The 27,708-nt window shown below is 37.5% G+C and overlaps 1 protein-coding gene across 1 annotated transcript in view; it reads right to left on the bottom strand.

Annotated features, from left to right (window-relative positions):
• The window catches only part of CTNNA3 (catenin alpha 3), a gene marked incomplete at its 3' end in the record, with an annotated part of 1,944,816 nt that overhangs the window by 1,448,709 nt on the left and 468,399 nt on the right, over positions 1-27,708 (bottom strand). Inside the window, exon 5 of the mRNA XM_007940725.2 lies at positions 4,856-5,119. Coding sequence (XP_007938916.2) covers positions 4,856-5,119 — 264 coding nt within the window. The remainder of the gene's footprint in view (positions 1-4,855; positions 5,120-27,708) is intronic.

Below are 27,708 nucleotides of genomic sequence, written 5' to 3'. Positions count from 1 at the left end.
ACTATTTACTTAGCACTTACTTGTGTACAGGGCACACGTCTGAACTCCAGTCACTCAACACCAGATAAATGATAGTACACAAATGATTTGACAAAAAAAAAAAAAAAAAGAACATAAGAAAATAAATATAATAGCTTTTTGAAAATAAGAAAATCTACATTTGTGACCTTTGTTATTATCATCTTTATCACATGAAAATCCCAATAATTCTTGTGGACCACGATGATAGCAGACTTTTTTTCCTCTGCACAGGAAAAAAGTATGTCTTAATGGAGTTTGAATTTTCAAAGCAATTTTCAGTGGCAAAGTTTCTTGCTTAAAGACATTTTTAAAATTCCTTTAATCTATTAGTTGACACTTCTCTGTTCTTATTCGGTCACAAACGGAGAAGGAACACTCTATAATTCACATTATCCTTTACAATAAATCAATCGATTCAGCTTGCACAGTGTTCTAATTCAACTTCTATTTTCTCCACCAATAAATTGCAGGTTTCATACCCACAAGCAGCCATGAGCCAGAATGAAAGATTTAACAAAGCCTCCGTATGGTAGTTGTTGAGTAAGCGCTTTGATATGTTTCCACACTATAAACATTTAATGAGACTTGCTCCTAACCCAGTATTTACTATATCAATTTATTTCATAGTATTATATTTGCAGGGACGAGAAAGAGCAAAGGTTATTTTGGATACTTTACCAATACAGTTTTCTGTAAATAAAGAAAAGTGCAGCCATTTAATTTACAAAATCATTAAAAAAGGTTAAATCCTCAATAAATTTTGCTTTATCTAGTTCAGACAGTCTTGGCAGCTATTTGTAACTCACATATGAAAAACATATATTACTCAAGCGTTTTGTACTAGTCTGTGCTTTCACGGCTTTGACTGGAACTGAATTTCAAAGGTTGTTGAGACAGGACTCCTTTTGGCATTGTTCAGAAGAGAGTATGCCATATAGAGGACCTTTCTTGGAATAGGGAGAACACCATCACTGCTTCTTTACCCATCACCACACCTCACTGTCATCTAAACTGCACACACACAGACACACACTTTCTCCTCCTTTCTAACTTGTCCTTTCTTGCCTATAGTGGCCACATTTCCCTGTAGCAGTCACTCTTAACTAAAAGAAGGGAAAGGAACAGGTCCCAGAAGAAGGGACAATCTGGAAATCTATCTTCTTCTATAATCCTAAAAATATATGATGTAGTGCCTGGCATAAACTTGACCCTTTTTGCAAGCATACCCTGACACAATTCTGTCTAGTCCTCATGAAGAATGTGGTATACCAGCCTTTCTGTCAACCCTTGCACATTTTACCTCACTGCACTACCTACTCTCTAAATATAGACTTGTTGTTGTTGTTATGTGCCGTCAAGTCGGACCCCTCCTTGGGTTTCCGAGGCAGTATCACTACGGAAGTAGATCGCCCAACCTTCCTTCCAAGGAGTGGCTGGTGGGTTTGAACTGCCTGCCTTCTGGTTAGCAGTCAAGTGCCTTAGGCACTTTGCTACCAGAGCTCCTTGAATATAGGCTATTTCCATTTAAATGACCCAGGGACAAAATTCTTTTTACCAAGAGGTTATTCCACATTTTGGACTTCGCTACATTTTCAATGTCTCTGATGGTGCCTGTAGACTAAGAATCTTAGCATAAATTGTATTGAATTTTAATTAAGCAAATTAAGTTTTATCTATAAGAACTCAATATAACACCGTAGATGATAATTCTGGACTCAGAGAAACTAGATTCACATCCTGACTGCTGACACTCACTAGCTTTCTGACTAAAGCAAATTATAATCTATATAAATCTCATTGTTATTTTCTGTAAACCAAAATAAAAATTCCTTACCATATAGGGACACTGTAATAATTATACAATAAAATTCATGGTAAATCTCTTACAAATTAAAAAAAAAAAAAAGTTACATATTTAATTTGTTCAGGACTTTAAAAAGCCATGGGTAACGTGTTCAACTGCTAACTGTAAGTTTGGAAGTTCAAGTTCAACCAGAGGCAACTCAGGAGAAAAGCCTGGTGATCTACATCCTAAGTACCAGCCATTGAAAAGCCTATGGAGTACAAGTCTACTCTGACACACATGGGATCAGAATCAACTCTACTGCAACTGTTTTTGGTGCTAACAGCACCAAAAAAATACTCACTGCCATCGAGTCAGATCCTACTCACAGCGACCCCTCCTTGGGTTTCTGAGGCAGTATCACTATGGAAGTAGACTGCCCAATCTTCCTTCTGAGGAGTGGCTGGTGGGTTTGAACTGCCAGTCTTCTGGTTAGCACTCAAATGCCACCATATGCACTATGCCACCGTATCTACTAATATCACTGGTATTATCTTAATAAGAAGCATAGTCCTTGCACTCAAGGAGTTTTCAACCTTAATATGAAAACAAATTACACAACTAGTAGACAAGATTATTGAGTGCTAATTACACAGGGCAAACAACTGGACACCATGGCATTATTAGACAGCCATGACTACTCTTATACCTTATATAGACAAATATTTCCTAAACTTTTCACATAGGTGCCAATAATTAGGATTTTTATAAATTTTCCCACAGATGCAAATAAATAGGAATGTAATCATGATAAACTGAAAAAGAAGACATCAGTTTAAAAACATGCAACTAAGGAAAGGTATATTGAAAAGTTATTCTAAACTTTAATTAAGTATCTAATAAGTTTATTATGAAAATAATAGTGTTTGGAATAACAGGTATTATGTATCTGCATTTTTTATGCTATTAGTGAAACTTTAATAATTCCAAATGTATTTATTTCTCCACTATAGAAGACTCTGCCTCTAAATATTCATCTTCACCAATGGTAATAAGAGCTGAGATTTATTTAGAGCTGATTAACTGACAGGCACTGCTGTACACATTTTAACCTTTACCCATTGACATTAACTTGATTCCAACTCATAGAGAACCTATAGCACAGAGCAGAACTGCCCCATAGGATTTCTAAGGCTGAGATCTTTATAGAAGTAGACCCATATCTTTTTCCAACAGAGCAGCTGGTGGGTTTGAACCACCAACCTTTCCATTAGCAGCCAAGCACTTAAGCACAGTCCCATCAGGGTTCCTTAAGCATTTTAACATATATTATTCATTCACTAATACCGACCATATTACTATGATTGTTAGTCCTATTATTATTCCAATTTATGAAGTTATATTAATAACTTTCCCCAGGTCACATTTACCAGTACCATATCTGAGACAGGAATCCAGGCATCTGGGTTTCCAAGCCCTAATCCTTAAGTGCTGCATGATGCTGTCTCCCATTCACTAAGCAATTATTTGTCTGATTTCGGTAGCTAGTGATCTTTGACATCAGACCTTAACACCTGATAAATATCTCAAATTCAACATGTCCAAAATTTGACTTTGTGATATTCTTCCCAAAACTTGCTTCACATATCTTCCCATCACTATTGATAAGAATGTCATCCAAATACTTGTAAGTATCTGTGCTAGGCACAGAGACACACAGCTCAAATGCCTCTTCCAGATACACCTTGCTGCTCAGCTTTGAGGAGTATAGCCATCAGACAAGTCATTCAGGGTATATCACAGCATTAGAGAGTGACCCTCTACTGGCCCTGAGGTCACACCTTTCCCAGGACAGCCTGCAGCCTGAACATTTCCCCAGGCAGGTGACCAAAACAGATGGCAGAATAAAGGGTTGGCCATTTCTACCTGATGTAGCACACTCTGGAGGACAAGCTCTCTCCAGAACTCCTGCAGATGGTTGAAGCTTCAAGGCCTGGATGGTAGGTTGACTTCTTCTTCTGTCCAGGCCTGCTTCCTCCCCTTCCCTCCACAGCTGTTGATCCCTAGTAATACCTTTTGTATTAGTTTGTATCCCAAACACTGCCCACTGTCTAGCTCCTGAAGCACCCAGCATGAGACACCAGCCATGACTCCTCCCTTTGTCTCAGTCCTCACATCCAAGTCCAATCCACTTGGCTGTACTTTCAAAATATAGCCTTAATGTTACTAATAATGTCCACCTCCATTCATGTCACCTTGGTCTAAACCACCTGAGTTTCTCATTTCTCACCTGACTTACTACAAGTGTTCAGCTTCTCTCACTATTCCTCCATACTGCAGCCAATGTAATACACTTAACACACAACTTTCAGTATGTCACAACTCTGCTTAAAGCCTTACCACGGATCCTCATTGAACTTAGTAAAAATCAGCCTTGACTTGGTCCTATTGGCTCTCTGACCTCAATTCCCATTGCTTTCCCCTTTGTTCTCTCCACCCAGGCACCCTGGTTTCTATGCTGTCACTTAAACACTGGGGCATGCCTTCAAGCCTTCACTCAACATCTCCATCTGACTGATTCCTTGGTCTCCTGCAAGCCTTTGATAACAACTCACCTTCTCAAAGTAACATACAATTTACTTATACATGTTTTTTTGTTTGTTTTTGCTTTTCACCTGTATTCTCCTGCTAGAATGTGAGCTTCACAAGGGCAGCAGTCTGATAGTCCCCAACCACATACATTAGTGGCAATAATAACTAGTTGTGGAATGAATAAATCCAATATTTTATAGTTGATGTATAGAAAATAAAGTCATCATTTATGTCTAATTAACATCTTAATAATATTCACTGGCTTCCTTGATAGAAGTATAAAGGACACAGTATAAAGAAATCCACTCAACAATTCATCGGAAGAAACAAGAAAATGGCAAAGGAGAACTGGCATTTTATTTTCTCATGCTCTAAACTGTATCACATGGATCTGAAAACCACTTCTGTTTACTTTCAAGTTGGGACATCAAGTCCCATTTTCCCCTTTGCTCAACTTACCTCAAGTTCTTCAAGGGCATTTCCCAGGGTTGCTGCCTGAGGCTCTGTTGGAGCCGGCATATTCTGTATGCCTTGTGAAGCATTTGAAATCACATCGAGGGCATTCTGAATTTCTTCACAAACTGTGTCCTTGCTAGCTTTGAGAGAAGCAACATCAGAATGCTCCAAACAAGCTGAACAAATTGAATGCAAGAGAGGGGAGTTCTCCTTCAGTGAGGCCCGGGCGCCTGCGATTTCATCCCTCTGGTTTGCAGATTTTAAGTCCTGGGAAAGGAAACAAAGAGAGCAGTTTCTTACAATAGGTAATGGAGGAAAGACATACAGAAGCTCCATTTTTCCTTCACTATAATTGAAAAGGAGGGAGAAACTAAGAAGTCAGTTCCAAGTGACAATCAGGGGCATCAATTATTTCTACAGTACTTCAAATTCTCTTAAAAGTTCTACAATAGAAAAGGTGAGCCAACTAGCAAATAAAGGTCACAATGGTGCAGATGTATAAAAGCTGAGTAGATCTTTCATTTCTCAGTCTTATCTTTTTAAGTCATAAAAAACACTCTGGCATTCACATTATTAAGTAGCTTATAAGAGAGCTTGAATTACAGGGATGCTGATTACCTATTTCCATAAATGCTGATAATTGCATTTAACCTTTCATTAAATAAACTGAGTTAAGAACACTAAATTGAACCTCCCACCACTGTGTTCTTTTTCCAATCTTTTTCAGAAATACTTATTAATAAATAAATTAATCCTAGCTCTGCCTTTCTTTAACATTTATTCAGCGAATAGTTGTTGAACATTTAACTCATGCTAGCTCTTTTTTTTTTTTAATTTTTATTTTCATTGTGATTTGGGTGAAAATTTACAGAGCAAATACACTTTCCATACAGCAGATCACATGCACTTTGTCTCATGACATTGACCACAATTTAGCACAATGCAACATCTCCTCTCCCACTTCCTCCTGATAGGTACCACTTCCCTGTGACCATCCCTCCACACACTCCTACCCCCTGACCTGTCTCCCTGTGCTTGAGCAGCCCTTCTTTCTCTCTTACTTGTTCTCTCCAAGGAGTGTATCTACCTCAGATATATGCTCAACTAGTATGCCTGTCTACTGCTTGGCTGGAAGCTACAGGTGTGTGTTCAATTCCAGACCCGAAGGACAGCTAGGGGCCATAGTCCAGTGGTTCCACCAGGCTCCATTGGGCCAGTAAACCTGTTCCCCACTTTTTCTTTTTTTTTTCCAAATGAATTTGAGTTTTGTTCCACATTGATCCCCCTATCTATCCAGGATCTCCTACAAAGATCCTCTTCCAAGTGGTTGACAGTAGTAGCTCATGCTAGCTCTTGTGGTAGATTCTGAGAATACTGATATAAACAATCCAACAAGATCTGTATTGCCCTGAACTTTCTGTTCTATTTGAATGGGACAGTGTTTCCACAAACAATAAGTAAGGTAAACAAATGCACAAAACAACTTCAGGTAATAACAGATGCTATAAAGGAACACAAAACTGAAATGTCATCGATATTGACTTGAGGGTAGAATGCTGCTTTATTAGCTTGGGTGGTTGGAAAAAGCATTTCTGTGAAGTGACAGTGGCAGTAAGATATAAATGAAGGCCAGCTGTAGTCTTACTGATTTCTAAATGAAGGTAAAAATCCTCAAATCACAATATGCCTAAACTTTGTAAAAATTTCAGTAGTAATTTTTATAACAGATACAACATAGGTAGTAAATTTTTGGTCTGAAGTGCTTATCTGAAATTTATTAACTTTAATTATTTCCTTTTCTCAATACATCATTAAGAGCAACAGTTCTCCACAGGAGCACATGGGTGTTACAGTTATTTTTGCTATGTAACAAATCACCCCAATACTAAGTGACTTAAAATAACAATTTTTTTATTATATCTCACAGTTCTGTGGGTCAACTAGGCCTAAGTGGGTAGTTCTTCTCAGGGTCTCCCATGCAGCTGCAGTCAGATGCTAGCTGGGATGGTGGTCACCTGATGGCTTGATTGGGCAGGATGACCAAGATAAACTCCCTCACGTGGCTGACAATTGATGTTGGTTGTTGAATAGAGCTTACCCGAGTCTGCCAAGCCAACTGCCAACACCGTGGCCTCTCCTTGTGCTTTGTGACCCACATAGCATGGTGACTGTGCTGCAAGAGTGACTAACCAAGAAGTCATGTCCCAAGAGCCAGCATAGTCCCAGGTAAAACCTGCAAGACTTCCTATGACGTAACTGTGAAATGCCCAATATTTCTTCTATTACATCCTTTTTTGTTTTTTAACTTTTTATTGTGATTTGAGTGAAATTTTACATAACAGATTTGTTTTATAGTCAATAGTTCATACACATTTTGTGCGTATGGGTATGACACTGGTTACATTCCCTGCAATGTAATAGCTTACCTCCCACTTCCTCCCTGTGGTTACCTTTTCCTGTGTCTTTCTTCCCTGTGTGCCATTTCTTATACTGCAACTACTCAGTGTGACCCCTTAGTCCTGAGTCCAACAACTATGTTATACTCTTTCCCTTCACAGAAACCATTTACCATATTTTCTATACAGTTACAAAAACTCAGTGCCATCAAGTCAAATGCAGCTCATAGCAACCCTATAGGACAGAGTAGAACTGCCCCAAGGATTTTCAAGGCTGTAAATCTTTGTGGAATCCTCATCTTTCTCCTGTGGAACAGTTGGTGGTTTTGAACCACTGACCTTTTGATTAACAGCCAAATGTTTTAATCACTGCACCACCAGAGCTCCTTATACAAGCTCCTTATAACAAGGACTTGTGTTTGCATGTTGCTCTTAGGTACCATCAAGTCAACTCTGACTCATAGTGACCTTATGTTCAACAGAAAAAAACTTTGCCCGGTCCCGAGCCATCCTCACAATCCTTGCTCTGCTTGAACTGAACACTGCAGCCACTGTGTCAATCCATCTCGTTGGGAGTCTTCTTATAAAGTATCTTATTAATCATCACAACAGCCTATAAGGGAGTAAGGCTGGTGTTATTAGCCCATTTTAACAAAACAGATATTGAGTGTAAGGAGATTAAGGGGCTGGTAAAACTGAGATGTAACCATAAGACTTCTGATTGCAAACTCCATGCTTTTTTCCCAAGACGCTGCTATCTGGGGATAATGTTGCCTGAGGTTAATAAATGGCTTGTGCTACTATATTTGTAGTTCCTTCCCTTCTGAAAATAAAGGTTGTCTGCTACTTCATGCAGGGCTTTGGAGGAGATTAATTTTGTTATAGGATGTAGGGAGGACAGTTAGAAGTAGCTGTCAACCCATTGTTCACACTCACTAATTACCCAAGAAAAGACATTTTGTGATTTCCTTAGTTAGCAACGATTTCTCCCTTATATTTCTGGTCTGAGTTCTAGTATCTTCTCTGTCTTTAGTACTACGAGCAGGGCAAGTTTTCTCATCTTTCAATGTCTGTTTTTCCACCAGTAAAAATGAGGATAATAAGACTTTGCCAACTCTCATGGGACTGAGTAATAGCAAATCAAAAAATGGTAAATACTTGAAAACAATAAAAAGATCATGGAAATTGTAAGAAATTATTTTATTCCTTAAATTTACCAAACTTGGTGGACTGTCTTTTGTTCTGTAATGGGCTTCGTGATTTTCATGTCCTCCGCAGTTTTACAGCACTACCTATGTCATCACAGTGTAAACTTAAAGGATGAATAACTTATTGTTTACAAAAGATAAAGAGCCCCTCAGAGGAATAACAATAAAAAGTATAACTATTCAGAAAAGCTAAAGAAAATTCTCTTTATAATTATATAATTCCCTCTGAAGTGACCTACATGTTATATACTTCTTTATTTAAAAAGGCAGGGTCAATGTTTAGGTAGTTCCTCAAAGGTAAAATAACTGTGAACATAAATGATTACAAAGGCTCAAGTTGAAAAATTATTTCTTTTGTTCTCATAGTGGCTATGTATATCTGACTATAAATTGTGGTAACTTTAATGCGGTGGGGACTTTGGTATTTTAAAAATTTGAGTGTGTTTTGGCTTTTGAGTCAATACTTTGTCATCTCTGCCCAAGGAAATTACAGATTCCTTGGTGATCACTGATACACCAAATAGCAGCAAGTCAGTGAAGCCTGTAAGAAAGGCCTATTTCACTGAACATAACAAAAATAACATATTAAGACAGCAAATGTGGGAAAGAAGGTGGGTTGCAGAGTTTAAGTAAGAGAAATCGAGAAGGCAAGACTGCTTCTCCTGAGGGCCCTAAACCAAAAAACCAAATTCACTGCCATAGAGTTGGATCCAACTCAGAGCGACCCCTCCTTGGGTTTTCCAAGGTGGTATCACTACAGAAGTAGATTGCCCAACCTTCCTTCTGAGGAGTGGCTGGTGGGTTTAAATCTTTAGCCTTCTGGTTAGCAGTCACATGCCTTAGGCACTACACTACCAGAGCTCCTGAAAGACATTACACATTACACATGATAAATCTAATGTAGTAAATAAGCACTTGGATAAAAGGGGAACTAATAAATGTCATTCTCCTACAAAAAAAAATTGTTGTCATGATGTTTGTAGTTATGCTATTTTGTGTTCACATACGATACCACGGTTTGAAGATAGATAGGTTGTCTATTATCTTAAATTTGTAAACCAGGTAAAATAGGAAATAAATGGTAGGGTCAATTGGGGATTCCTCTGGATGGAGAAATGCTGTGTATGGGATTCATACTTATTTAATATATTTTTTAAAATGCTCCAGAAGAAAAAAGTCACATGAGATTTCCAAGTTAAGGAGACATTAAATGCTTCCAGCTGATGAAGAAACACACAGATGGGATTTGAAAAGAAGACCTTACAAGTCTGTGCAAGTGGGTAGAAAAGTAACATATGAGTTTTAACCCTGGCAAGAGAACAAAATATATTTAGGCATTTTAAAGTTCACAAAGTATAAAAATGAAGGGTTTTAAGCTATCAGTTAATTAATTCAGTCATTCATTCAACAAATGTTATCCAGCCCCTCCTATATACCAGGCACTGTGCTAAATGTGGATAATGCAAAGATAAAAAGTTTACAGATCACGTTGTTGTTGCTAGGTGTCGTCAAGCCAGCTCCAACTCATAGCAACCCCATGGAGAACAGAATGAAACACTGCCCGGTCTTGTGCCATCCTCATAATCCTTGTTATAAATGAGCCCAACGTTGCAGCCACTGTGTCAATCTATCTTGTTGAAAGTCTTCCTCTTTTATGCTGACCCTCTACTTTGCCAAGCATGATATCCTTCTCCAAGGAATTATCCCTTCTGACAACATGACCAAAGTAGGTGAGATGAAGTCTGGCCATTCTTGCTTCCAAGGAATATTCCAGCTGCATTTTTTCCAGAACAGATTTGTTCGTTCTTCTGGCAGTTCATGGTATTTTCAGTATTCTTCCCCAACACCACAATTCAAAGGCATCAACTCTTTTTTATTGTTTTTTTATTCATTGTCCAGCTTTCACATGCATATGAAGCAATTGAAAATACCATGGCTTGGGTCAGGCACACCTTAGTCTTCAAAAAGACATCTTTGTTCTTAACACGGTAAAGAGGTCTTTTGCAGCAGATTTGGCCAGTGCAGTACAATGCCTGATTTCTCGACTGCTGCTTCCACAGGTGTTAATTGTGGATCCAAGTAAAATGAAATCCCTGACAACTTTGATCTTTCCTCTATTTATCGTGAGGTTGCTTCTTGGTCTAGCTGTGAGGATTTTTGTTTTCTTTATGTTCAGGTGTAATCTATATTCAAGATTGTAATCTTTGATCTTCATCAGTAAGTGCTTCAATTTATCCTCACTCTCAGCAAGCAACATTGTGTTATCTGCATATTGCAAGGTGTTAATAAATCTTCCTCCAATTCTGATGTCATCATACCTTTTCATATAGTCGAACTCCCTGGATTATTTGCTCAGCATATAGATTAAGTATGTTGAAAGGATACAACCCTACACACACCCTTCCTGATTTTAAACCATGCAGTATACCATTGCTCTGTTCAAACAACTGCCTCTTGGTGTATGTACAGGTTCCTAATGAGCACAATTAAGTGTTCTGGAACTCCCATTCTTCACAATGTTATCCATAATTTGTTATGATCTACACAGTCAAATGCCTTTGCATAGTCAATAAAACACAGGTAAACATTTTTCTGATAACCTTTGCTTTCAGCCAAGATCCATCTGGCATCAGCAATGATATCCCTTTATGGATCATAAGGGGAGAAAAGTAAACAAATTAATACAAGTGCTAAAATAGAACCTACTGGTATCACAGAAGAAATCTCTCAACTTGGGCAGTGATTAAAGATTTAACAAAAGACATGATTCTCAAATAGTGAGTAAAAGTTATTCCCATGAACAATGCAGAATAGAAGAACAAGCAAAGAAAACAGCACATGCTGTTTTGCATGCAGAGGCCTGAAGTATGAAAGAGCAAAGATTATGTAGCCACTGAGTGTAGCACTACAAAACCATAGGACAAGGAATCTGAGGTGGAATGCTGCTCAACCCAAGTGGAAAGGTAGACAGGAGATGCTTCATAGGCCATGCCAAAGAACACTAAGAACAACATGATAAAATGTATATTTTCAAAGGTTGCTCTGGCAGTAGTCCTTTGAATAGATTAGAGAGAAAGAAATTGCACTTAGAGAGACCAGGCAATCATCCAGACAAGAGACAATGAGTGCCTGAACTAAGTTTTCCCATAGTAAAGGAAAGAAAGCATGGATCCTGGGAATATTTAAGAAATAAAAATGCTAAGACTTTGTAATGTTTCGATGTCTAAGGGGACAGCACAGAGAGAACATGTTTATAAGCTTCCAGAGAATTGTTCAAGCTATGGTGTACATAATTATGCTTTCACCGAGATGGGGAATACAGAATGAAGAATGTGTTGGGAGACAAAGGTGAAGTACATTTGTGATCTCCTGAATATGAGATGTCTTAAGACATAAATGATATTACTTTTTATGTGGCCCTAGAATACAGAGGAGAGTCTGAGCTACAGAGAGAGATTTGTGAATCACCAGGTCAAAGGTAAAGCTGAACCCATATTCATAAACGTTGCAGGGCATTCACACAGGATAAATATTACAAGGAAAACTTAGAAATCATCATAAATTGTCCTTGGGAAAGTCAACTCAATGATTTTATGTGCTAGCCCAAAAGGCCAAAAAATACATGGCTACTCACCAAAAAAAAAAAGCACTGGAAAATATTTACCTCTCAAAAAAAAGAAAAATAAACAAGCACACACACCCTGGAGTTTAGAAACAGAATTATAGCAGGCAATTATGGTCTCAATGTTATTGAAAAAGAAAATTACAGAAGATGACTTTAAAAAATAATTTGAAAAGCCAAGATAACTTTATTATTATGGAAGTTTAGAAATATGGGACTCTTCATCTTGAAAAAGTGAAATCTATATTGGAGGACACCTGATAAAACTCTGGGAAATTATGAATAAACTTGACAAGTTGTTAATGAATTTCTCTACTAAGTCAAGAGACACTAAGTTAAGAAAGTAGCTTTTGAGGTTTGAATGAAATAAATTGAAAATATATCTGTTCATATGGCTGCTTCCTGCAATTGATTATAATTCCTTTGAATGCAAGCTCTTATAGTTAACGTACTTTGTACTCCATTATATAGCGATATATGACACATATTAGGAGCTTAACAAATTTTTTTGAACACACTAGTGAATGAATGAAAAGGAAATAAATAAGAAGAGATTGATAAAGTATGAATAGGGTAAGAAACTTTGGAACTGATTACTCCAAGAAAATGAATTTGTAGAAAATATAAATTAATCCAGAGATTTTAGACACATTTATGCATGATGATGACACAGAAAGTTAAGAATGAAATTTAAATGTGTCTATCTTTAAATTAAACGTTAGAGAAGCCATTGGTACAACCACTTTGGAAAACTGTCTAATGATATTTACTGAAGCTGAACATATGCATACCCCATCACCCAGTTATTTCACTGCTAGGAGAGGATACACCATATGGAAATGTGTTCCTATGTTCACCAAAAGATATACAGATATCCCCCTGCTTTTCAAAAGTTCACCACACTTTTACAAAACCAATTTTAAATACCACCTCACTTTTACAAAAGACCTACATTAGTACTTGTTTTTGCTAACCAAATTCTGAAGAGGATTTTTCACTTTTCAGGAAAAAACCTAGAAGTGAAACTGGTGCTCAACATTTGCTTTGCAGAGAGCTATTACAGAGGCAGCACACAACTGGAGCAGCAAGTGTGCTGTTGCCAGACTCCCTCCCTGAACTACATTCAGCTTCTCCACTTTAAGCCATTATAGCTTTGAGCTGTGTCTATGAACACTATATGTTAGTGTTGTGTTAGATTTTATACTATTTGCTATGATTTGGTAGGTTATTTTTGGAGTCTGGAAACACTCAAAAAAAAATGTTCCATATAAATTAATGGTAATTGCTCTTCACTTCATGCCATCTTCACTTAAGGAAAGATTTCATAGGAACATTCTTCTTTAGGATGGCAGGGGAAACTCGTATATAGAAATGTTCATAGCAGTACTTTTCATAGTAGCCCCAAACTGGAAACAATTCAAAGAAATGAGAATGGACTAAATAACAGCTGCATTCAACAACATGATATGCAGATGAAAACTGTCACACACACAAGAGTACATATTGTACGATCCCATCTATATAAAGTTCAAAAACAGGCAAAGCAATTCTATGATATCAGAGATCAGAACAGTGGTTACTCATGTGGGTTGACAAGAGATTGAGAGAGGCCATAAAGGATTTTCTGGGTTCTAGTAATGGGTTTTTTCTTGTTCTACGTGCTTGTTAGATGGATGTGTTTAGTTTGGAACAATTCATTGAACTATATGCTTAGAGTTGTGTATTTTTCTGAGTAGGTCATACTTCCATTAAAAAGTTTACATAAAATTAAAACAATAATGCTAGTAAAGCCACACAAATATTCACAGCATGTACCTTCCCTTGGCAAAAGATACAGGTATAGATCAGCTAAGGACTTGCCCTGGAATCTCATTCCCTTTGTTATTAACGGGAAGGAAGTGTAAATGGGATATGCATTCCATTTCCAAGTATCTTCACCCTAGACATTTGAAAAATGAAAATAAGAAGAGAAAGCTCTATGATCTGGCCATTGGAAAGGGCAAAAATAAAGAGTTTTCACAGTAATTTATTCCATGCCCTTGGATAAACCCTCATTTCAGAGAATCAGAGAAAATCTCTTACTAAGCTACATCCCTGCCCAAGTGGAGTAACTCAGCAGATACTCTGTTCAAGAAAGCAAAACTCCATGCAAATTGTTCAAGTTTCTCTTCCAGGTGTTTAAATGAGGTTTCTGGACCTGACAACATCACTCTCACTGGGGAGGAAAAGGAGGCTTATAAAGAGCAGTTTTGTTTTCTTAAGACTAAGAATACATGTAGCAGAAAAGCCCCTGGATCCTTGGCTATTTGAATTCCATTCTTGGTTGGCTTCTATCCTCAGTCTTCTCTCTGCCAAGAATGCTGCATGCTAACTGCTTCACTGGTCACTGCTCTATCTGAAAACAAAATGCCACAAACACCTGCTAATTTGAATGTTTTTCTCCGACAGAAATTAGGAAGTTGAATACGTGGCCTTAACTGAGCCAAGGGATATAAGGTGGCAAAATAAGAAAAGATTACAGAGACAAAAGAAAATTTTGAGAAACACATTAAGATTTAAAAAAAAAAATAAACAGAATTTACAATCAAAATACTGTTAAGCAACAATATATTGTTAACCACCAACACCTTCATAAAGAGGACTTTTCTGCCTCTTTACCCTTACTTCCCATTTTCCACTTAAAATTAATAGGACAAGTTCAATAAAAAAAAAATAAAAGATTCCTTCAAACTGAAATAGGAAACTGAGATACCACATAATAATAGTATTAAGATATCACCAAGGTATATATTGTGGGCCATTAATATTTCTATTGAGTAACAGAAATACAGCCAAGGTGAATACTAATAACTTCAGAGAAACCTCTTAGGGAAATATTAATACTTAATTCTGCTGCTGACTACTGTGTCAGTCAAGCCAATGTATATATAAAGTTCAAAATGCACTATGCTCATTTTCCACCTGAAGCAAATACAGTATATATTACATCTACCTCTAGAATTTATATGCAAAATATAAATTCTATCAGAATCAGAAATCATCTACCATATGAGTGAAGAAACAGAATGAAAATAAAAACAGAAAAATAATGAGCTATTTCAGTAAGACTCTTTTGCTGTATTTTATATTTCCCTTCTGTTTGTTCATACTCTTCATCATTTAATCTAACAAGAAGATTCAAATATCCTTCAATCAGAAACTTTTCCTCTAAAGTATGGTTGATTAACACCTCTGGGAGTTAAGGTGGATTTTAACACCTAGACAAAGATCAATACATATCTTTATCCTACAATTATTTCTTTGCTATTTAAGCTTTTGTGACTCACTTTTGAGAAACAGACCACCTGTTTCCCGAACATTCTGGTGTATCTCAGAGAGCAAATAGCATCACTTAGTTCAGATGGGATTAAAGCCCAGGAATGTTGATGCAACTCATTAGTTAATACTGCTTTATATCCATGTAGTAGTTTATCCTGTTTTACATGTCTTAAGTCATTCTGCGAGCAGATATAAAAAGTTTATCGTCACTATTTGACAAAAGAAGAAATGGACATTTGTTCAAAGGCGTGCGTGAATTAACAGAACAGTTCTGGTGGTGGTGACTGCATATTACAAAGCAACATTTACTGAGCAGCTGGAATTTTTCCTTCTTGTTGTTAGCGACCCTCGAGTTGGCATCCAACTCATGGTGAACCCATGCACAACAGAGTGAAACACTGCCCACTCCTGTGCCATCTCCATTATCACTTGTGTAACAGACCATTGGGATCCATAGAATTCACCTGGGCTGATTTTCAGAAGTAGACTGCCAGGCCTTTTTACCTAATCTGTCTTAATTGGGAAGCTCTGCTGGTATTTGTTCAATGTCATAACGACACACAAACTCCACCGGTAGTGGCTGTGTGTGAGGTACACTAGCCAGAACTCAAACTGACGTCTCCAGCATAAAAGGCTAAAATTCTACCACTGAACTGCCAACACCTTCATAATACTTCCTACACCGTGTTCAATACCTCCTAATTGTTTTCTCATTTAGTCCAGCTATGAATAAGTTTCAGGATGGGCGCCTGTCTCAACACTCCTCTACCCTACTTGTTGTCAGTAACTTTATCATTGGCTCCAAAGACAGTGAAAGGACCTTCCTAATAACCCTACACTTCTATGGTAACCCAAGAGAGAATACATAAATTTGAGGTAGATTTTCCTGGCAAATACTTCTCAAGCCTAATACAAATCAGATTAGAAATGCATTCCTTAATTCATTGAAAGAATAAGACTGATAAAAGAACTCCAGGTCAAAACAAGGATCTATAGGAGTATAGTCCACAGGGTCGTTTAGATTGTCCAAAAATATAAATCAGAGATGCATAGAGAAAGAGTGAAACTAATAAGTATCACTTTGATTATTTCAATAGGCCTTTGGTAAAGGGAGAATTCTAAATGTGGAGCCTTAATAACAATAGTTTGATGATTTCTTTTCCCAGAGGGGGGAAAAGCTGTTTAGCTTTTTAGTTTAATTCAACAAGCTTGAAGCACCTGCTAAAAGGTATGACTGTAAAGCTGGAGCTACAAACTCAGATGTTTATTCCAGGCAAGAAGCGTGAATAGACCAGATGTAAGACAACATGGAGTGGGGAGGTTCTGGCACACTATAGAGTACCTGCTGCATTAAAAACATTCAAATTCAAACTGACCAAACAGAAAGTATTTCTGACTCCTGCTCTAAAATTCTAGCACAGATGTTTGTGTGTGTCTTATAAATTCAGTCTCCATGCTTTATATTCATACCATATGTGTTCCTGGCCTTGGAAGAGATTGAAAAGATAGATAACACATGTCCCTGGGGCTGATTAACCTACAATAAGCAAACAGGAGTGAGGTAAATGTTGAGCTTCTCTAAGGAAGGAGTCTGTTTCATTGTAATGGAAATAGCATGAGCTTTGAGATAAGGATCCCAACTCAAAAACACTTTAATCACAGGAGATTTTGAGTGGAATATTTAACTTTACTTCACCTAAAAATATGGGGATAATAATTTCTGTTCTTCAGTGCCTAAGTTAAATGAGACATGAAACACTTTGCAGCACTTTCTTATTTAACTGTTCTCCCTACACAAAACAGATTCTTTACTTAAAATGTCCCTTTCTCTTCCAACCCCTTTGTTAGATGACAGTGAATACTAAAACTTACATTAACACACATTTACCTCTCTTCTAAGCCCCAAACACTTATCTCAAGTTTGGTCTCAAAATCCACAGGTCCAAAATTGAGCTCATTATCTGTCTTATTCTCCCTTCTCCAAACAGCCTTCTCCTCCAACATTCTCAAACTGATGGTCCCAATATCCAGCTGCCTGGAAGAATAACCTTGACTTTTCCATTTTCTTAGAACCATTAGGTAAGATATGTTTATTCTATTATTTAAATACTTACCCTTGTTCTTGTCCTCCCTAGTAGTACTAGTCTAAAGGGAAAATGATCAGGGATGGGGCTAAGGAAGTAGTTGTGAACACAAAGAAGAGAAAAGAGATCAGAAAAGTATTTCATAAAAGATGAACTTATTAATACAATCTATTATCTGAAATATCATCAGAGCAGTACTTCTAAAACTCAAATCTGATCATTCTCCCCTATTTAAAATACTTCAGTGACTGTTAATCACCCACATGATAAAGCTTATATTTTCATATTGTTTATTGTAGATGAGTATGCTCTGGTAGCATAGTGGCTAAGACACTTGCCTGCTAACCAGATGGCTGGCAGTTCAAACCCACCAGCCACTCCTTGGAAGGAAGGTTGGGCAATCCTACTTCCGTAGTGATACTGCCTCAGAAACCCAAGGAGGGGTCACTATGAGTTGGGTTTGACTCGACGGCAAACAACAACAACAACATGATCTGATTCCAGCTTCTAGTCAAGCCTCATTTCTTACCACTTCCCTCCTAGGTAACCTTTTTCCCCAGTAACACAGAATCAGATAAGGTTCCACAAGTGCCTTTACATGAGCTATGTTCCCATAGTCCCTCTCCTTTCCTGGAAAATGCCTATTCATCCTTCAAGATATCTTGGATTTACACAATCTACACTCACAGTAGCATTTACTGATATCAGAAGATTAAAGACTACAGCCCTCAGTATGGATTACAACACAACATAAAGAAAACAAAAATTCACAACTGGACCAACAAGCAATGTCATGGAAAAAGGAGAAAAGATTGAAGTTGTTAAGGATTTCATTTCACTTGGTTCCGAAATCAACACCCATAGAAGCAGCAGTCAAAAAATCAAATGATATATCGCATTGGGCAAATCTGCTGAAAGGACCTCTTTAAAGTGTTAAAGAGCATAGATGTCACTTTGAAGACTAAGGTGCACCTAACCCAGGCTATAGTCTTTTCAATAGCCTCATGTGCATGTGAAAGCTGCACAATGAAGAAGGAAGACTACAGAAGAATTAATGCATTTGACTTGTGGTGCTGGCGAAGAATTTTGGATGCACCATGGACTGCTAGAAGAACCAACAAAACTGTCTTGAAAGTACAGCTGGAATGTTCCTTAGAAAAGAGGATGGCAAGACTTTGCCTCTCGTACTTAGATCATGTTACCAGGAGGAACCAGTCCCTGGAGAAGGACATCATGCTTGGTACAGTAGATGGTCAGCAAAATAGAGGAAGACTCTCAACATGCACAGTGGCTGCAACGATGAGCCTAAGCAAATAAATAATTGTGAGAATGGTGCAGGACTGTTGTACATGAAGTCGCTATGAGTTGAACCCAACTCAGCATCATCTAACATCAACAACACCTACAGATGCCACTACTATATTCCAAAAGCACCCTTTATATAGCACTAATATAGCTTGCATTACACTTCACTGTAGTTATTCATCATCCCATCTGTGTCTCTCACTGAATTATGAGCTCCTTTTGGGACAAAAAGTGATGTCTTCCATTCTCTGGGTGTTGTACAGGAGTTAGCACAGAATAACCAATGAATTAACCACTTTAAAGAAATGAGAAAACTTTGAGGATTACTACCTAAAATTAATTACTTTTCCACGAGATAAAAATTCTAATTTCAGAAAAGGAAATCACAACTGCAAATAGCTAAGATGTGTTCATTCTACAATGGAAATGTTCTTTTTTAATTGCATTCTCAATTAGGCTAATGAGATTTGTTTGTGAACTATTCTTCAATGTGTTCTTCTGGCCTAGGCTTGTGATGACAGTTTTTAGCACTGTCATGCAGATATGTCATTCAGAGTTTATAGCTATGAATCTCAGACTGTTCTAGAAAATTCATGGTTTCTACCACATTCCCAGCAGAAAATAAGAGTATAAGCAGAATACATATCAAGATATTCCACATTCAAAATGCTTTTTAGAAAGCTAAATTAGTTTTCCCTCCATTAACCAATAACATAATTGGAGCATTTGATTGAGGAAACCAGAAATAATTTAGGTTAATACTATTGCCAAGTTTTTAGTATTTTGAGATATTCATTTCAACAAGTATTTATATAGTGAAATTGAGCTAAGAGCTATAAAGAAATACAAATGCAAAGGAAGAATAAGCACTCAGATTTGACATTCTCTGCTCTCCAGAAATACAAAGTCACTGCTTCAAGAAGACTTGATCAACATTCAACCATTCAGGAGGTAGCATGTGATCAAGAACAAATGATATTGAGGGCAGAAGTCAAAGCTTCACTGAAGGCAATGGCAAAAAACAAGGCTCCATGAATTGATGTAATACCAAAAAATGTTTCAAAAAATAGATGCAATGCTTGAAGTGCTCACTTGCTTATGTTAGGAATTTTAGAAAACAGCTATCTGGCCAATCAGTTGGAGGAAATCTATATTTGTGTCTATTCCAAAGAAAATCGATGCAAGAGAATGCAGAAATTACAAATTATTAATATCACACACAAGTAAAATTTTGCTGAAGACAATTTTTCAATGATTGCAGCAGTCTATCAACAGGGAACATACAGAAATTCAAGCTTGATTCAGAATAGAATATGCAATGAGGGATATCAATGCTGATGTCTGGTGATCATGGCTGAAAGCAAAGAAGATCAGAAAGATGCTTACCTGTATTTTATGGACTATGTAAAGGCATTCAGCTGTGTGGATCATATCAAATTATGGATAGCATTGAGAAGAATGGGAATACCAGAACATTTAATTGTCCTCATGTGGAAACTGTACATAGACCACCAGACAGTCACTTGATCAGAACAAGGGGATGCCATGTGATTTAACATCAAGAAAAGTGTGCACCATGGTTGCATAGTTTCACCATACTCATTCAATCTGTTTACTAAACAAATAATATGAGAAGATGGACTATATGAAGAAGAATGTGGCATCAGGATGGGAGGAAAACTCATCAACTAGCTGTGATATGCAGGTGATACCACCTTGCTTGCTGAAAGTGAAGAAGCACTTACTGAAGAGGATCAAGGATTACAGCCTTCATACGGATTACATCTCAACATACGGAACAAAAATCTTCAAAACTGGACCAATGGAGAAAAGAGTGAAGCTGTCAAAGTTTTAATTTCCTTGGATCCACATCAATGCCCATAAAAGTAGAAGTAAAGAAATCAAACGACATATTGTATTAGGCAAATTTGCTGAAAAAGACTTCTTTAAAGTGTTAAAGTGCAAAGACATCACTTTGATGACTAAGGTGCACCTAACCCAAGCCATGGTATTTTCAATCATTGCATATGCATGCAATGAATAATGAAGACCAAAGAGGAATGGATGTCTTTGAATCATAGCACTGGGGAAGAACATAACATATACCATGGACTACCCGAAGAATGAACAAATCTGTCTTGGAAGAAGTACAGCCAGAATGCTCCCTAGAAGGGAGGATGGCAAGACCTCATCTCACGTGTTTTGGACATCCCCCAGGAGAGACCAGGCCCTGGAGAAGGACATCATGCTTGGTAAAGAGTCAGCAAAAGAGAGACCTTCTATGCAAAGGACTGACACAGTGGGTGCAACAGTGGCTCAAATATGGCAACGATTAAGGATGGCAGAGGACCAGGCAGTGTTTCATTCTGCTGTACATAGGATTGCCATGCGTCAGAACCAACTGCTAACAGTAACAACAAAATTAGTGGGATAGATAAAAATTAGTACAGGCATTGAAAGAAAAATGGGGTGGTTAAGAAATGCTTTATAGAGAGGCAGATGAGAATTTCTAAAAGTACCACGTGAGAGAGGGCCAAGAAAACGAATATAAAAGTCAATTGGGTTCTCTAATAGGCATCTCAAATGTAACAGCAAAACCTGAGCTCCTCACAGCATTCCCTCAACCCATTCTTTCCACAATCTTTACCAACTCAGCTAATGCAGTTTTTCCAGTTGCTCAGGCCAAAAACTCATGTCATCCTTAAACTTCTCTGTCTTATGTTACATCTGGGCTTCAACAAATCCTATCAGTTCTACCATCATTTGTCAAGAATTTGACATCTTATCACCTTTAGCAAGTCACCTTGTCACTGCTTTGCTCAAATCATCCTGTGTTTCTCTCTGACTTTATCCCCACTACTCTCCTTGCTCACTGTGCCCCAGTCACATGGATCTCCTTGCTCTTTCTCCAAAATGATAGGTGTGCCCCTCCATTAGGCCCTTCCATTACTGACACACTCTTCTAGATAAGGGATTCCCTGTCTCTCTCACTTCTTTTGGGTCTTTACTCAAAACTCAGTTTCTCAGTGAGACGTCTCCCAATCACACTATTTAAAAGTTCAGCCAACAACTCCACCCTTGACACATCATAGCTTTTATTTTTCTTTTTCAAATTTCTCACTAATATATTATGATTTTAGTTATTTGCCATATTTTTTATCTTCACTAACAGAATTTAAATTCCATGAGGTTATGTCAGAGGCACTCAATATTTAATGACTTAATGAATGAACAAATAACCCCCCCCCAAAAAAAAACTTCAGTGTCATTGAGTAGACTCAATTCATAACAACACCTCCTTGGGTTTCCAAGGCAGTATCTCTACAGAAGTAGATTGCCCACCATTCCTTCTGAGGGGCGGCTGGTGAGTTTGAACTGCCAGCCTTCTGGTTAGTAGTCAAATGCCTTAGGCACTATACCACCCTAGCTAGCAATTCAAATTAAGAATTTGCTATTAACAATTTGAAAGGCTTTATTGATCACACACACACACACACACACCATTATCTATCTATCTATCTATCTATCTATCAAGAGAGAACCTAAGGAGGGAAAAAAAAATACCAGAAAGTTATCTGGAGCAATCATATAAAGATCACTGAAATAGGTAACAGTAACTTCCTGTCCCCTTTTATCATTCAATCCAGAGATACATCTTAGAACAAATTCACCTGCATATATTATGATTTAGTTGTGAGCTTTACTTCAGTAATATTTCATGGATAGCAGATGTATATATATATAGCTTCTAAACTTAAAACACAGTGGCAACTGAAATTGAAAGGTCAACTATGTATGTCTGCCTAATTGAAAGCAAGTTGTATTTAAAATCCAGATCCCTAATTAGCAAAGACTTTTTCTTATATAAGAACTGTAATTCAGTATATAGAGCATGGATCATCCATGTTTCATTTTGGCCAATTTAAATACTCATATCTCTAGGAATGGCTGCTATCCATCCTGGTACATAAAATAAATTAACATTCTTGCACTCTAGAGAAAAGTATGTGTTTAGCACCAAATGGAACCAGCAGATGACTAAATACTCTTTTTTCTCTCTTGTTTCTATCATAAATACAACAGATGCAAGATGCTGGAATGCTGACAAATTCCAGAAGGTTGGTGTTTGCCTCTAAAGCAGAAATAAGCCATTCAAAAATTCATCCCAGATAGCAATACCAGAGTAAGCAAGAACCTCATGGTTCCTTTATTGCAATCAAGATGAGTTTATGACCAAACATATCACACAGGCTATCATAATCCAAATGAATCATAAGGCTACCTTTAATCTTAAACATTACTAAATACCTCCTAAATTTATAGCAATGGTCATTCAAGCCCAAGATAAATGATTTCCACACAAATAATTTAAAGTTACCACAGTTCATACTATATCCTGAATACTACCTAAATTCATGGGACACTGAAAGATGTAAGACATGGATCTCTAAATATTAATAGAGTAGGTCTGTTCTTACATTACATAGGAAAAAACTGAAAAGAACAAATAAATCCCTTATGAGGAAGCCCTAATTCTCTTCAATCTCACTGCAAATTTATGTCTTTTTTAAAATGATGATATGTTATCCCTGGTCCAATAGTCTAGCTACATTCATCAAAGTTCTCTAATTCCTCTGTCTTAGGCTGGGTTCATTAGAGAAGCAAAACCACTGAAACTTATAAAAAGAGAGAGAAAAAAAAATCTCAAGGAACTGGCTCACACAGTTGTAGAGGCTGCCAAATCCCAAGTCCAAAGGTCAGACATCAAGCTGCAGTCTTCTCCTGACACACGTAGCTGCAGGGTACTGACAAACCCAAGATCGGCAGGCAATACAGCAGACTTCTGGCTTCTGTGTCTGACAAACCCAAGGTTGGTAGGTAAGACAGAAGGCTGTGGGCTAACAAGCTGCAAAGGCAACAATCCTGAGATCGGCAGGCCATACAGCAGGCCACTGGTTCAAATTCAAGAACTGGTGTCAAGAACTGATGATGAGTCAGATGCAGGATCCAGATCAAGCAAAAAAGCCAGAGAGCTTTGCCAAAGCTTTTCCTTATCAGAACCAAGCCACAACCTGAAGAAACTCCCTTTCAACTTACCGGCTTCTCATAGCAGATTTTATCATGGAAGTAATTATACATTATATCAGATCTCATCAAGGGAGATGACTATATCAAAACTGCTAAACCACTGAGAATCATGGTCCAACCAAGTTGACACACAACCTTTACTATCACAGTACACCCCTTGTTAACTTAACACCTATAAACAGTTCCTTAAACCATACCAAAAAAAAAAAAAAAAACAAACTCACTGCCATTGAGTTGGGTCTGACTCATAGCAACCTCTCCTTGGGTTTCCAAGGAAGCATCACTATAGAAGTAGAGTGCCCAACCTTCCTTCTGTTTAACCACACATTATCTGTAAATAAAGACAATTATAAAGTCATACTTCCACCTAACGATACAACTAATACACATACAACCAAAAACATATTAGCCCTGATTACCTCTTATATTTTATAACTGAAGGAAACAAAGATATTTCATACACACATACAAGGAAGAAATATGCATAACAATACAGTTATCATTTCCACAACTGGTCACATGGTTATAGCTCGTATTTAGAACTACCTTCTTCCATCACCCATTCCGTATTCCCTTTGCCCTCAGCAACAACTCAGCTGGTCATGGTTCTTTGCCTGGTGGGGTGACCCAAACCTTCACTCCTAAAGGTTCTGGGCCATTAGTGGTCAGATCAGAATCGGCTTTCTAAAGTTTTCATTGACTTTAATCACAGAGCACAATTGTACTAAGAGACGTCCTAAGGAATCTCTTATATCCCGGACATACTCTTCTTCACCTCCATTATATAATATCAATCTGATTTTCTCTTCATAATATTGATGAATCACAACAGAATACACAGTAGTAACTCCCTTCTTTGCCTGTTGATCCAGAGGCATGAGGAGCACAAAATAACCAGGTGGCATTCTTAACTTGCAGTTCAATGGAATCAGTATTGTGTCTCCAGGTGGGAATATTCCTCTCTTTGAAACTAAGACTTACAGACATGCAGAGCAGACAGTCTGAGGGTCAAGAAGCAAAAAAATTTTTGAGTGGGTCATTAGGGGTAATAATGAGTGGTGTCACTCCCATTTCCACCCCTTGGTTCATGGACTCATGAATCTTGGCTACTGGAGGAACAGAACCATATATTGGACACTGGTTTAGAGCATATACAGCCTCCTCGAGAACATTGCCAATCCTGCAAGATATTACCACCTAGTTGGCACAGTAATTGTGTCTTTAAAAGGTCTTTCCATCATTCTATCAAGCCAGCTGCTTCAAAATGATGGGGAACATAGTAGTAAATTCCATGAGCATAGGCCCATTGGTTCACTTCAGTTGCTGTAATGTGAGTCCCTTGATCCAAGGCAATGCTGTGTAGGACACCCTAATAATGAATAAGGCATTCTGTAAGTCCATGGAGGGTAATTTTGACAGAAGCATTGTATGCAGGGAAGGCAAATCCATATCCAGGGTAAATGTCTATTCAAGTAAGAACAAAGCACTGCCCTTTCCATGATTGAAGCTGTTCAATGTAACCAACTTGCTACCAGGTGGCTGGCTGATTGCCCTGAGGAATATTTCCATACCAGGCACTCAGTGTTAGTCACTGCTTTTAACAGATTGCGCACTCAGCAGTAGCTGTAGCCAAGTTGGCCTTGGTGAGTAGAAGTCCATGTTGCTGAACCTATGCATAACCTCCATCCCTGACACCATGGTCACTATTTTCATAAGTATATTGGGCAATGACAGGAATGGCTGGGGAAAGAGGGTGGCTGGTTTCCATAGAACGTTTCCATAGAAGTGGTTTCTATCCACTTGAATTGGTATTCTAATGTGAGTTGACTTTTAATTCCTAATTTTATTCCCAGATAGATTTTTAAGGAATGCACAATCAGACATAGTCAATTTCAGTTAAAGGACAAAAATATTCATTGAATTGATAAAATGAATCTACAAAACACTCACAGCTAGAATGATTTCTTAAATTCACATGAAAATTTCAAGGGACTCTGAATAGCTAAGGCAATCTTAAAACTGAACAAAGTTGAAGAACTCACATTTTCCAATTCAATAACTTAATATTAAGCTATAGTAATCAACAATACGTTGTTGTTGTTGTTGTTGTTGTTGTTATGTGCCGTTGAGTCAGACCCGACTCATAACGACCCCTCCTTGGGTTCCGAGGCAGTATCACTATAGAAGTAGATTTCCCAACCTTCTTTCCGAGGAGTGCTTGGTGGGTTTGAACTGCCAGCCTTCTGGTTAGCAGTCAAGTGCCTTAGGCACTACGTTACTAGAGTAGAATTGGTTTGAGGATAGAGATATACACCAATGGAAAAGAATTGAGAGTCCTAATTAAACCCTTATGTTTATGGTCAATTAATTTTCAACAAGGTTCCAAGATAATTCAATGGGAAATGAAAAATCTTTTCAATAAATTATGCAAAGGCAACTGAATATACACATGCAAAACAATGAAGTTGTATTGTACCCCTATCTCACTCCATACGTGAAAATTTACTCAAACTGGATCACAAACCTTAATGTAAGACATAGGTTTTGAGTTTTGTAGTTACAAAACCCTTCAAAGAAAACAAAGGAAAAAATCTTTGTGACCTTGGATTAAGCAATGGTTTCCTAGCTATGATACCAAATGCACAAGCAGCAAAAGAAAAATAGATAAATCAGACATTATCAAAAATAAAAACATTTATGCCTCAAAGGATCTGATCAAGAAAGTGAAAAGATGACTCACAGAATGGGAGTAAATATTTGCAAATCATGTATCTAAAATAGTTCTGGTATCAATAATATATAAATAATGGTAAAAACACAAATAACTCAGTTAAAAATGGGTAAAGGATCTACATAGATATTTCTCTAAAGATTTACAAATGGTCAATAAGATATGAAAAGATTCATAACACCTTTAGTCATCAAGAAAATGCAAATTAAAACCACAATGAGATACTATTTCATACCCAGTAGGATAGTTGGAATTAAAAAGACAATCAGTAACAAAAGCTGGTATGCATATGGAGAAATTGGAACCTTCACACCTTGCTAATGGGTTCATAAAATGGTACAGCCACTTTGAAAAACAGTTTGGCAGTTCCTTAAAATTTTAAACATAGAGTCACCATATGGCCCAGAATTATCATTCCCAGGTATATACCCAAATGAAATCAAAGCATATCCCCACCCAAAAGAATTGTACACAAATGTTCATATAAGCATTATTCATAATAGCCCCAAAATAGAGAAAACCCAAATGTCCATCAACTGATGAATGGATAAACAAAATGTAGCATATCAATAAAATGAAAAATTATGCAGCAATAAAAAGGATTAAAGTACTGATACATGTTACAACATGAATGAATCTTGGAAACAGTATGGAAATGTAGTATGCTAAGAGTATGTAGTCACAAAAGACTACATTGTATGATTACATTTATATGACATGTCTAGAATAGGCAAACTTATACAGATAGAAACTAAATTAGTGGTTCATAAGATGGGGAGAAAGGGAGATGCAGGGTGACTGGGCCCAGGGTATCTTTTCGGGTGATGAGAATGATCTAAAAGTAGGCTGTGTTTATTTTTTTCACCAAAAAACATTAAGTTGTATACTTTGAATGAGTGAATTTTTGTGTTATATGAATTATACCTCAAAAAAAGTTATTAAGGGAGGCGGGGCAAGATGGCGGACTAGGCAGAAGGATTGCACAGACCCTCTTCAACAAAGAAAAGGGAAACCAATAAACACAGACACAGAAGATAATCTTGGACCCCTGAGCCTTGAAGGAAAGGATGCAGAATTGGTCTAAACCCCAACTAGCAGAAGAAT

Source organism: Orycteropus afer, unplaced genomic scaffold (assembly GCF_000298275.1).
Source record: "Orycteropus afer afer isolate SDZICR_OR568_19922 unplaced genomic scaffold, OryAfe1.0 scaffold00070, whole genome shotgun sequence".
Lineage (NCBI taxonomy): Eukaryota > Metazoa > Chordata > Mammalia > Tubulidentata > Orycteropodidae > Orycteropus > Orycteropus afer.
The sequence above is the reverse complement of the archived record's forward strand: the minus strand, read 5'-3'. Positions and strand labels throughout refer to the sequence as shown.